Source organism: Phragmites australis, chromosome 8 (assembly GCF_958298935.1).
Source record: "Phragmites australis chromosome 8, lpPhrAust1.1, whole genome shotgun sequence".
NCBI lineage: Eukaryota > Viridiplantae > Streptophyta > Magnoliopsida > Poales > Poaceae > Phragmites > Phragmites australis.
The window spans coordinates 34,591,785-34,604,370 of record NC_084928.1 but is presented as its reverse complement, the minus strand read 5'-3'; the positions used below and the strand labels follow the sequence as shown (position 1 = coordinate 34,604,370).

General features: G+C 47.9%; 1 protein-coding gene across 1 annotated transcript; it reads left to right on the top strand.

Moving 5' to 3' along the window:
- Nucleotides 1-2,999: 2,999 nt before the first annotated feature.
- Nucleotides 3,000-4,617, top strand: LOC133925994 (uncharacterized). Its single transcript, XM_062371728.1, has one exon. It carries the CDS (start codon nt 3,283-3,285, stop codon nt 4,471-4,473), a length of 1,191 nt encoding a protein of 396 aa, XP_062227712.1. The 5' UTR covers nt 3,000-3,282; the 3' UTR covers nt 4,474-4,617.
- The last annotated feature ends 7,969 nt before the right edge of the window (nt 4,618-12,586 follow it).

Here is a 12,586-nt window from a genome sequence, read left to right as displayed (position 1 = left end):
GTGGCCAGAGCCCGGCCTTCCTCGCTTGCTCTCTAGTGGCTGGGGCAAGCATGCCCTGGCTCGGGTACTGGTGGAACCCATACATACCCCGCCAACTGGCGTGGTCACCGATTCGTCACACCATCAGCGATACACCATCTCGTTAGATTGGACCCCCATCGGTTGGAGCCAGAAAGCCTTGTTAATGCTGCAGCAGCAGCCTTTGTAGGCAAGTATCGAATGGAAAGAGATTTTTTGATGTAATTGCATCGTGACGTAGTTATTAAATATAGATTAATTTTTGTTAGATCTTATAGGTCAGTAACGAATTCACACTGTACAATCACCTCACATGGGAAGCCCCGGTCCATGGGCTGTGGGTACGTAACGGCTATGTCCACATCGCACTTAACGGGTACGTCCAGGAGGACAGCAACAAGAAAGGGAGCCGGCTGCCTCGTCACATCAGTGGCCACATGACCAGCATCGTACGGCGGGCATGAGGCCATTCACATTGCTAGATTCCGCGCAGATGTCTACCCGTATTGCCCCTCGTCGTCTGCCTCCTGCATTCTATTCCCTTGTTATGCCACTGCCATTGTTTTTGTGCCTGGTACCACAAGATAGGGAGCCGGCTACCTCGTCGCATCAGTGGCCACACGACCAGCATCGTACGGCGGGCATGAGGCCATTCACATTGCTAGATTCCACGCAGATGTCTACCCGTATTGCCCCTCGTCGTTCGCCTCCTGCGTTCTATTCCTCTGTTATGCCACTGCCATTGTTTTTGTGCCTGGTACACAAGTACCAGCGAGGAAAACAACAAGCAAGGGCAGGACAGTCATTTTCGCGGAGGTTCAAATGATTGCCGCCTCTCGCGCCAACCAGCCAGCCAGGCAGCTTCTGTGCTGAGCATGGAGCGCCTGCCAACGCACATTGCCATCTACAGGCCGCGATCTCGCCTCGCCGCTCGTGATCCTGACCAGAGATTTCAATTTTATTTTATAATTTATTCGTTCACCGCCAAGACACTGAAATTTATAGTTTTTCATCATTTACTCTGTGGATCTCACGTATCTATGAAAGAAAATTTTAGAATTAGATAGTTCGTGCAAAGATCCATCAAAATTTTGGCAAAATTTAAATTTGAATTTGGCGCCGGGAGGGGGGAGGGCTCCCTCTCAGCTCTCGCCCCTGTTTTCGTTGACTGGTCTCGCTTCTCGGTCTCGGACGTGCTGCTGGGCGTGGGCGCTGACGAGAGCTTTTCAGAGCTGATTTCCGTGAAGGATACCCGCTAAAGATGGACCAGAATACTGCGCCGGCCGGCTCGGAGTGTGCGCGGTGGCACAGGGGCTCGGCTCGGCTCGGGCGCGGGGTGGTCAACGTGGGGGATCGAGGAGGCACGCGAGCAAAGCAAAGCAAAGCGATCGACAGCCGAGAGCGCCTTGTTCTTGGTCTGCACAAGCCGTCAGTTAACGAAGCTCGGTGCTGTCGAAAACCGCACGCACTAGCGTAAAAAGAGGTCACGACTAGATACACTGTGCACTCGACGCCAACAGGAGGAGGATGAAGCTACCTTGGAAAGAAGCAACACTGAAACGTTGGGCCCTGTGGCTTGAACCAGCTGGGTCGTAGCTTCTCGATCCGGTCTTGTTCACCAGTGATTTCGCCAGGTTGATTTGTACTCTACGGACAACTAACTTTTCAAATTTCCTATATAGTGACGGATGCAGACACAAGTATATGCAGTGCAGAGCTAAGACAGCTGCAGTGCCTCCTTTGAACTTTGCATTTGCACCGGAAGATCCGTGATTCTTTGGGACGGCAATCATACAGTACTCACTCAGTAACTTCCAAATTGTATGCGCTCCCAAAATCTAAACATGGAGCTACATCCGCCCTTTTTCTGTTTAGCTCGATCGCGCACTGTCATATATATAAAAACACACCCGTGCTGCGGCATTCAGATGCGTCTTTTGGCCTGCCTTTTAGTGTTGCTCATGCGCCATGCATGCAGTTGCCTCCAAAGTTGTGAGTATATAAAATTCACAAAGCTCCCTGCCAAAGTTCTGAAACGGTGCAAGTGCATCGCCCACCTGATCCTGTACTGTACATTTTACAGCAGGGCGTTTGCGAGGAAGATTCCTAAATTCACCCAAAACAACCCACATGTACTTGGGGAGTAATATAAACCCTGTGTCTTCGTGTAGAAACAAACCACTCTCGTGATCCAGTCGTTAGCCTTATAAAAAAATGACGGAAATCTGGCAAGAGCTCCGCCTGTCATTAAAAAAACAAGTTTTACAACGACAAAGCCCCCTATTTGCCGAAAGTTAGTGAGAGATAAAATGTAGGCATGACCCAAACCTAGGAAAAGTAAGGTGGTTATTGCATTAGATGGCGACTCTTATGTACAAATCTAGCCTGAACCCCATCGTCCAATTTTACCCTTATCCCACTCGCTATCTGCAATCTCATCTCCGATCCATGGAGCACCAAACGTTTCTAATATCTTTTAATTTCCCGTTGCCGTAAGCCATGGTCCTAACGAATTGAAATTCCATTATTTTATAATAGAAATAGGGTCTCCCCATATAAAAAAAAAGCACCAAACACATCTCGCCATTCAGATTCCACATTGATAGGGTATTCAAATCAGCCAGCAATTACAAACGCAACACAAAACTATTGAACTATAATCCCCATGCTGATGACAGCAAAGGCAACTTCACATGAGGTGTAAACACACGAGTTATCTCGTCCTCTCGTTCGACCATCCCTCTTACCTAATATTTATTTATTTATTTATTCTCTCATTTATTCCTTGATTTTTCATCCACTCTCCCATCACAAATCTGAATTTTTTCCCTTCCGTTGGTGCCCCTCCCTCTGCAATCCCCTGTGTCTGTATCACCCCTGGGCGGTGCCGTTACAAAAATAAGCCCGGAAACCGACGAGCTCCCACCACCCCCTCCCTCCCTCCGCTGCCTCTGCGCGCACCCGGAACGCCCTCCTCTCACGCGTCGACCATCCCAAGGGCCAGCGTTGCCGCCTGCGTCTGCGCCTGCGCGGCTCCATCTGCTTCCACGAACCGGCCTGGGCCTGGTCCCCAAACCATTATGCGTTTTACCCTTACCCGCTCATATATACGCGCCTTTACCACCGTTACCCGTCTCGCATTGCTCTGCTCTGCTCTGCTCCCCGCCCACCAACGCCACAGGATTTCGGGAGTGCCGTACCAGTTGGAGTGCCACTGCGTAGTGCGTAGTGCTCTGACTTTGATGCGCTTAGCCACAGCCGGACATGGCCTCCGCCGTCGCGAGTAACCTCCCTGCCGCCGCACCCCCCGCCGTTTCTTATGGCTGGCTCAGTCCGCGCGTCTCGTTCAGCCGTGATGCGGCGGCTGAGGAGTCAGTTATGCCGTCTCCGGTTGTGGGCGCTGTGGCGGTGACCACGGTCACGCCGGAGCCCGCGATCTCGAAGGACTTTATTGACTTCGAGTTCAGTCTTGGTGGCTCCGCCACTATGCTCCCGGCGGACGAGCTGTTCGCTGATGGGAAGCTCCTGCCGTTGAGAAAGGCGGAGCCTTTGCCGGATCCGGAGGCCGCGGCGCCCCCGCCGGCGCAGTCGGAGACAATGCTAGCTCCGACGGAGCCGATTAAACCCCTCCGCGCCTCCGCGGTCGCCGCGGCCGATGGCGCCGACCCCTACGTGTTCTCGCCGAAGGCACCCAGCTGCTCGAGCCGGTGGCGCGAGCTGCTTGGGCTCAAGAGAGCGGCCGCGCAGAGCCCGAGCACGAAGCCCTCGCCGTCACCAGCGGCAGCGAAGACCCCCGCGAGGGCGACGAACTCGGCGGCGGCGAGGTCCCTCAAACTCCTCCTCCAGCGGAGCAATGGTCGCGCATCGGGCGCCGCGGTGTCGGACCTCGCCTCGGCGCCGCTCCTCCGCGACAGCTCCGACTCGGAGGCGTCGCTGTCCCTCGCCTCCTCCCGCTTCTCGCTGTCCTCCTCATCGTCCTCCTCCGGCCACGACCACGACGACATCCCCCGCCTCTCCCTCGACTCCGCCGACCCCAACCCTCCCCGCATCCGCCTCGTCTGCTCCACCCACCAACGCCACTCCACCCGCGCCGGCTGCAGCCCCTCGCCCCCACCGCCCCCACGCTGCCTCTCCGTGGACTCCCCGCGCATGAACTCGTCCGGCAAGATCGTGTTCCAGGGCCTGGAACGCAGCTCCAGCTCCCCGTGCAGCTTACACGCCGCGTCCAAGTCCCGGTCCCGCGCGGTGGACCGGTCCTACTCTTCCGGCGTCCGCGTGGCACCGGTGGTGCTCAACGTGCCTGTGTGCTCGCGACCGGTGTTCGGGTTCTTCAAGGACAAAAAGGAGTCCATCACAGCGAAGGACTCCACAGCGGCGGCGAGGTCCCGGTCGTCGCTGGGGCGGAAGGCGCCACCGCAAGGGTGGAGCGGCGAGCTGCCGAGATCCTCCGGCTAATTTGACTCTGTTTGACCGGGACCTTGTTTGTCTCGTTTGCAAAAGGGTTGTCATTATCAGAGGATAGCTTGGTTTTAACTGATTTTTGTTTGTTCTTTGAAGATGCTGAGAAGGTCTAATCAATTAACTGTTCTTCCTTTTTTTTTTTTTGCTCGACTGTAAATTTCGAGTTTTGTTCTGTTTTTTTTTTTTTTTTTGCAAGAACATGAAAAGATTCCCAGAATGCTGTTGTTGAAAACCTTATGCTCCAGTTACACTGTTCAGATCGGTTACTGTTCCTCTGGTGGTTTGAAGTTTGAACAGCATGCAAACCATGGCAGCATTTTAGGGCAGAGCGATGGAAATCCGTTCACCTGCAGCAAACCCTCGTTGTCTGCGCTTATCTGCATCGGAGTCAGCAAATGTCGCCGGCAGATGACGGACGGTTCTGTCGGTTCAGCGAAGCGTAGGCAGAGACCAGCCAAGCCCGGTTGGTCCGATCAGACCGGCCCCGGCCCCGGCTCCGGCATGATCCGTTCTGGATCCAGGCACTGTGCCGCATGTGCCCGCCTCTAAGGACGTGTTTGGATCAAGGTTTCATTTACCGACCGGAGCTCGGTTACCGAGCTCCGGCGGTAACCGAAAATGCGCGATAACCGTGGTTACCGGTCAAAAATTCAAAAAAATTCGGAGAAAATTCATTCGGCAAATTTTAAATTTTTGCGAAAAAATCATGTTTTTGCCCTCTCGGTAACCGAGCGGTTTGGGTCGGTTACCGAGCGGTTTGGGTCGGTTACCGAGCGATTTTCTCGCATTTTTGATTCGGTCGGTTACCGAGCGGTTTGGGTCAGTAACCGCTCGGTTTTCTCGATTTATCGAGCGGTTTTATCGAATTTCAGCGCAGTTCAACAAAAAACCTAAAAAAGGGTTCAATCTTGTAAAATCAATAACTAATTCATCTGAGCTTCAAATCAAGTGAAACAAATTTTGTTGGCTTCCTTGTAACATGATCTACATGATAAAAGTATTTATACTCATAAAAAAGTTCAAAATTTTCTGTGAGAAATTTTATTTGTTAAACCAAGGTAAATGCATAGTTTACTCTTTGCTAATCCAAAAATCATGAAACTAATTTTGTTAGTCTTCTTACATGATCCTATACCTTTTAAAAATATATGAACTCATGAATTAGTTATTGTAACATGCATGATTGTGTAAATGTGTTGCGACTAGATTAATTCATAACTGACCCATCACACCTTAAAAATTAGTGAAACCACTTTCATTAGCTTATTTATATTATGATTTACATAGAAAAAATAATAGTAGACATGAAAAAATTAATTACAGTGATGTTTCTTAACATATTCACTTTATGCTTGTGAACTTTGTAAAAATCATAGAGAATTTAATAAAACTCTAAATAAAGTGAAATCAATTTTAAAGATTCTCTTAAAATACGTTTTATACAAGAAAAATATGTGTTTGCATGTTACACTTTTCCTTAACGTGAGTTAATAATTGAGCCGCGCGCTTCAATTTTTTTCATTTTTTTCAAACTTTCTCCCTATAGAATATGATGCAAACGACATTATTTTTGAAAAAAAATTTCACAGAAGTTCTTAGAATTATGTCTAGTTTTTTTAAAGATTTTTTTTGAATTTTTTTAAATTTTTTTATTTTTTCGAATTTTTCGAATTCAAATTTCGGTTACCGAGCGGTTTTTGAAACCGGACCGGACCGGGAAGGTCGGTAACCGCGATTTTTGAGCGGTTACCGACGGTTTTTTGAACCCTGGTTTGGATGGGTGGCTCAGCTCGTGCATGCATCCGTCGAAGCAGAACACTCACAGAGATTTTTGTTTGGATGTCTGGATTAGCGCTGGAGTCCTGCACCCGCTCATACAGCTGTATCCGTCCAATCAGACTTAGGGAAACATCGAAATCGGTTGTTTCCGTCGGACCTGGTTGGGAGATGTAAAATATTGTGTATATGAATTTTTTTATTCAACTTTCAATTTTATTTAGAGGTCTAAAAATTCTAAATGTTTTCGTGAGCAAATTAGAGGCCACTAACAACCCATTTTAATTAGTTTGATCTAAAAAGCCTAAGTTAATATTTAATTAAAATTCTCTAAAAATCATAAAAAATTCACTAATATTTTGATCCTGTGATGTACTAATTTATAAAAATATTTTCAATATAAGTTATTTAGTAAAAAAGTGAGTTTCTTTGTAATACAACATATACTCATGCAGACAACTAAACACAATCTCTTCTCAATCAGACCGAACACATGTAGTCAACCAAACAGACTCTACTACATCTTCTTAGCATATCTCAACTCAACCTGTATAACTCATACAGTCAGACTGAGAGTATACGAACAACCAAACAGACCCTAAATATTTGCGCAGAGGCATACGCCACCGGTCCCTTTTTTTTCTCACGGCAAAGGCGTCAACGCGATCGGCGCGGCAGGCACCGCTGAGGCTACCCGCCCGTCCGTTGCCGCCACGGCGTCACACCAGAAACCAACGCCAAAAGCTTCGTCATTTCACTCGTGCTCACGCGCGTCTGGCTGGCCGCTCGGTCGCCGTCCGGTCCGCCTCCCGATCGAGCTCGCGCGCTTCGGTGATCGGTGCCGTGCGGTCAGCGCCGCGCCGCGGGGGCCCGTGCATGCGCTCGCGTCGCCGCTGCGCGCTCTGCGTCTGCCGTGTCACGCTCACACCCCTCGCGAGGATGGCGACGGACTCGGCTGATCCGCTCGTGATCGGACCGTTGGCTGCTTGCTTCGTCTCACTCTCGGTCCCTGCTGGGGCTCGGTGATGCGGTGGTGGTGATAGCCCGGGATGTGCATGGGCGCGGCGTTCTCGTCGTCTCTTTTTCTGCAGCGGTGCAGGTGCGTAGGCCACAGCACAGATTAATGGGCATGGACCGGGGCCTACAGTTGCAGTGTTCCAGAGATGCCATGAGTGTAGGTAGTGTGGTGCAGCTGTGCGTTCTTGGTGTAAGTCGATCCAGTCCATTGATGGCATGGCACAGAATATCTCTGCTATATGATGGGTGTATATATGGTGAGGTTATACTCGAAGGTAACGTATAGTCTGCAATGAACGAGTGTAAGAAATCAAGTTGGTATGTGCCTTAATTTTTTTTTTATGAGTGATTGATATTGTTATTTATTTGGTTTAATGATTTTCGGTTTTGCATGAGTTTTGATGTGATTTTAATTGATTTAAGATTTTATTTGAGCATATTGATTATGGAATAATTGGAATTGGAGTTGGAGATATGTGTTTGCTTGTCTCATAGTGTGCAAGTGATGGATTCAACTTGACGGTCGACGGCGGGATGATCGGGGCCATACGGAGTGCTTGGTGCCAGACGATCAAAGAGGCCAGACGGAGTAAAGGGTGATCCTAGCTGAACACGTGGAGGTCAAACAAAGCATTAAAGGCGGATGGAGACGGCGTGTTGACAAAGTCAAGCGAAGGGGATGTCGGTAAAAGTGACAAGACGACCCAAGGGATCGGGAGTGGGAGAGACTTGCTGGCGGTTAGGATTGCATGACGGAGTACACGTATCGACATCGAAGCGTTTACTTAAGGTGTAAGTAAGGCGGTGAGTCACGCTTTGAGAAGCGTGCAGGAGGTTTCGCTGTTTGGCGTCAAAACCGTAGGAGGACTGGAGGAGTATGTGGTACCATCGCGAAACTTGCGTCGAGGCGAAGCTAAGTCATGAAGACGCCGCAGTCGTCCGATGAATGGAGAAGAAAATGGACCAAAATACCCTCAGTGGTAAATAGGAGTGCACTACAAGAGAAAGTAATATTTTAAGGAAAAGCTAGGAAACTTAAGTGCCAAGTTTCCTAAGCCTATAAATAAAAGGATAGGGCTAGAGAGAGTTTTGAACCAGCCACTTGAGAACCCTTGTGCCACCCATTTGAGAGCCTTAGAGCAAGGGTTTTAGAGGAGAGAAGGATGAATGCTTAGCTTATGTAATAGGTAAGAGTTTTGAGAGATAAATCTTTGTAATCCACCTAAAATAGGGCTGACCTCTTTGAGTAATTAAGTTTATGTTTTTGCATGTGCTTGAATTCCCCTCCTTCTAGTTTCCCTTTATTGGTTCCCTTGCAAGTTTGCAAGTTTTTTCGGTTTTTGATTTTGATTTTCGTTTTGGTTTTTGGGCTGAAATTTCAGCACCTTGTGAGATCATTCTTTTTGTTGTTAGAGACATAAAAACTCACATACGAATGTATGCTCATGGGTCTTGAGTACCCTTACCTCTAGATCATCAGCTTGGAGAGGTTCCTTGCTCGGAGATCTTTTCCTTGAGCTGTAGTTTTTCACCTTTGCAGGGTTATTTTTCTTGATGCTAGTGGCTTAAACACTAACATACTCATGTTTTTGAGCGGGTCTTGAGTCCTCTTACCACTAGACTATCATCTTGGAGGATAACCTTGTTCGGTGTCTATTTTCTCTAGCTTCTTTAGAAGTTGCGAGTTTTTGTGCACAAAGACATATGGAATGGTCTTGAATAGAACCTATGGTTCATATTCCATCTGTGGAGTCATATTGCCATGAAACTAGTCTTATTGCTTTGTCTCTCTAATTCTTTTGCTTCCGCTTGAGTGTTTTGAGGTACGTTAGGTGAGAAATAGGAAAAGACCATCTATTTCGAAATAAATTTATTGAGACGCCTATTCACTTTCCTCTAGTCGTCATTCTCATTCTTACAGTGAGAATTACTGCTAGCTAGCTAGACTTCTGAATGAGCTTAATATGAGTAGCGTCATCGATGAACTTTCTATCCAGAGGGCTTATGGGAGTGATTGCAATACCGGAAATAAATTATATGCAACGGTGTTACATATATCTCCTCATATAGCATCATTGGATGGTCACTACTTGTTCTTAACGTAAATTTAAAAACAGTGAATTTCATTCAAATAGAAAATTATCATGTGCTTATTACTTGACATTTATTATGATTAACGTGGAGTGAATCTTACTACTACTTTGAGATTCACGTTGAAAATAAGTAACGGCTATACAGGTGGTGCTGTATAAGAATCCATCTGTAGCACGGTTGCACAGAATTTATTCCCCCAGCTGATTGGCGTGCAATATGCATTTGCTGATTGTGGCAAACTCAAACAAATGGAAGAAAAGACCAAACCAAACGTACTCCGTCGAAAGCTGAGAGCCTGAAATGCACAACTTGGCATGTAGTGACGACTGAGACCAAAGCGGAGCCATCATGGCCTGAATATAAAGCTGGGGAAATCATCAAAGCCACACCTGCGAGTGAGCGATGAATTCAGAGTCTGTGCCCCGCTGAGAACGCTCGCATTTCCGGGCGCGCGCGCCAGTTTTTCGCCTGCGCTGCGCAGCTGAGCCTGAGCGCCCCGCTGCGTCCACCCAGCACCTGCAGTAGTCGCCTCGGCAGCCTTAGGTATCTCTAATGGTCACATGGTCACAGGTAGTTATTATTATTTAGTTGAGAGAGTATATTTTTTAAAATTTATATAGATCATATCATTCACAATTCTTTATATCTCACGGTGAAAAAAGGTGCTGAGATGACTTGCAAATACTAGCTTTTTATCTCTTCTATTTAAAAATTGATACTTGCTCTTCTCTCTGTAAAATATAAGAAATCATACTAGTTATAATATTAACAAGTACGTTATCTCAGCTAAGATAGCAGTTATATTCCACCATTGAAGATACCCTTATCCCCCGCTGCGCCGTCTGATGCCGCGACGCGACGGCCATTTGACGGCCACCGTCCCCGCTCCCGCGCCGTGACTTGCTGCCCCATCCCGGGGAGGCAGTGCCCCTGACCGCCTGCCATAAAATACTTAGGCGCCAGCGCCACGCTGATTAAACAAAAAAACCAAGGTTAATTAAGAGCAATTATGTCGCCGAAGTTGGCAGCGACCAGACTGGTGCTTTGTTTATTGAACGCTAGTTTGGACGCTAGCGGGAGGAGGGGAGGACAACCTGTCCTGGCCTCTGCTAGACTGCTGCTCCTGCTGCTGCTAATCTAGACTGCTGCTCTATTTAGTGTTGAGAAAATGATCAATTCTATAACTATATATGGTAGTTATTTGTTCACGTCCGTTGGGAAGATGTCACTCCACCGCACCCTTCAATTTGTATCTAATTCATTCCCTTGATTCTTGAGTTCTATTCTCTATTGTCTCTGTTACAATTACACTGCAACACGTAGCAGTAGTGTCCGTTGTGATGCGGCTGGCGAGCTGAGTGGTGAGCTGGATTCAACTTCAACTGTGCCACTGCAGCAGGTTGGGTCGTCGATCCTCAAATCTTTGCAGTTTTTTGTGTACCGAGGCTCTGTTTGGAACACAATAATTTCAGAGGAATCCTGGGGCCTAGGTGAGTAAGCATAAACATCTGCGCAAGAATATGATTTAAACATTGTTGACACATCCAGTTCACAGAGGCCAGCAGGCTTAATGGATCTGGAGAGATCAGCATGAAGTCTGTCAACCACTGAAATGACCTACTATGTAGGTCTAGCTCACAGTAATCGGTTATAGTACACTCGTTTTTTTAATCGACCTTAATAGTACGCTCAGTTTTTTGAACGACCTTAATACTCCTTTTAGTTGTAAATATAAGTCGTTTTAGCATTCTCAACTATTCTCTGAATATAAATCATTCTCGAACTTCTATGCATTTTTTCTTTTTTATTCTTATTTAATAAATACTACCACTCTCTTAAATGAATGAGTTATCTTTTCTAATACATAATAAATGAAGGATAACAAGATCATTTGATCTACTTTCTTAATTCTTGTGCATAAGTCTAAAACGATCTATATTTATCACTACCGGAGACGGCGTCTTTGCCGAGTGCTTTTTATCGGCAAACATCTGGCACTCGGCAAAGAATCTCAGCAAGGTTTTAAGCAACTTCTTCGAAGATTCTTCGGTTTGCAAGCATCGTACGTGATAACTTGCTTAAAATCTTCTCAAATTTTTATGACAGCCTCCACATATGATATCATGATATCTTGACAAGTTTCAAGATTTTCGGACTTTGTTTGCTTTTTATACAATTTAAAAACAACTCGATCGCAAGTTCGTGGTCATGTTTCGTGACCTTGATATTCGAAATTGGTGGTATGTTCCTGGATACGGCCTCACATTATACTAAATAACATGAATATCATTTTTCCATTCATTTTTTTTCATTATTCGAATGACTAGCAGTTATAATTTGAATTATCCAAGAAAATTCAATTAATTGAAATGAATTAAAGAAATATAGAAAAAGTCCGAGAAATGTGCCACATTGGAACATGGAGTACCAGGTACTGTATGAGAACTGTAGGAAAAATTTGGAGGCCAAAAGGGGGGAAAAAAATTAGGGTTTGCCGAGTGTTAAAAATTACACTCGGCAAATACCCTCTTTGCCGAGTGCCATAAGTCTGGCACTCGGCAAAGCGTGTCTTTGCCGAGTTCCATACTTCTGACACTCGGCAAAGACCCTGAATTTTTTTTAAAAAATCCCGGTTTTCTTTGCCGAGTGCCAGATCGGGGGCACTCGGCAAAGAATTTGCACATGGTTTTAAAAAACCCCTCTTTGCCGAGTGCCAGATCGGGGGCACTCGGCAAAGCAGGGATTTAAGTACCCGGCCCAGCCGGCCCGCTCGCACGCACGCACGCACGCACGCGCACCCGCCGCCGCCGCTGCCCGCGCCCGCCGCCGCCGGCCCCTGCCGCCGCGCCCGCCAGCGCGCCAGCGCCGCCCGCGCCCGCCGCCGCCGGCCCCTGCGCCGCCGCCGCCGGCCCCTGCGCCGCCGGCCCCCGCGCCGCCCGCGCCCGCCGCCGCCGGCCCCTGCGCCCGCGCCGGCCCCTGCGCCCGCGCCAGCGCCGCCGCGCCCGCCGCCACGCGCCGCCGGTGGAGGAGGAGAAAGAGAGGAGGAGGAGGAGAGGAGGAAGAAGGAGGAAGGGAAGGAGAGGAGGAAGAAGGAGGAAGAAGAAGGAGGAAAGAGAGGAGGAGGAGGAGAGGAGGAAGAAGGAGGAAGGGAAGGAGAGGAGGAAGAAGGAGGGAGAGAAGGAGGAGGAGGAAGAAGGAGGAAGAGAAGAAGGAGGAGGAA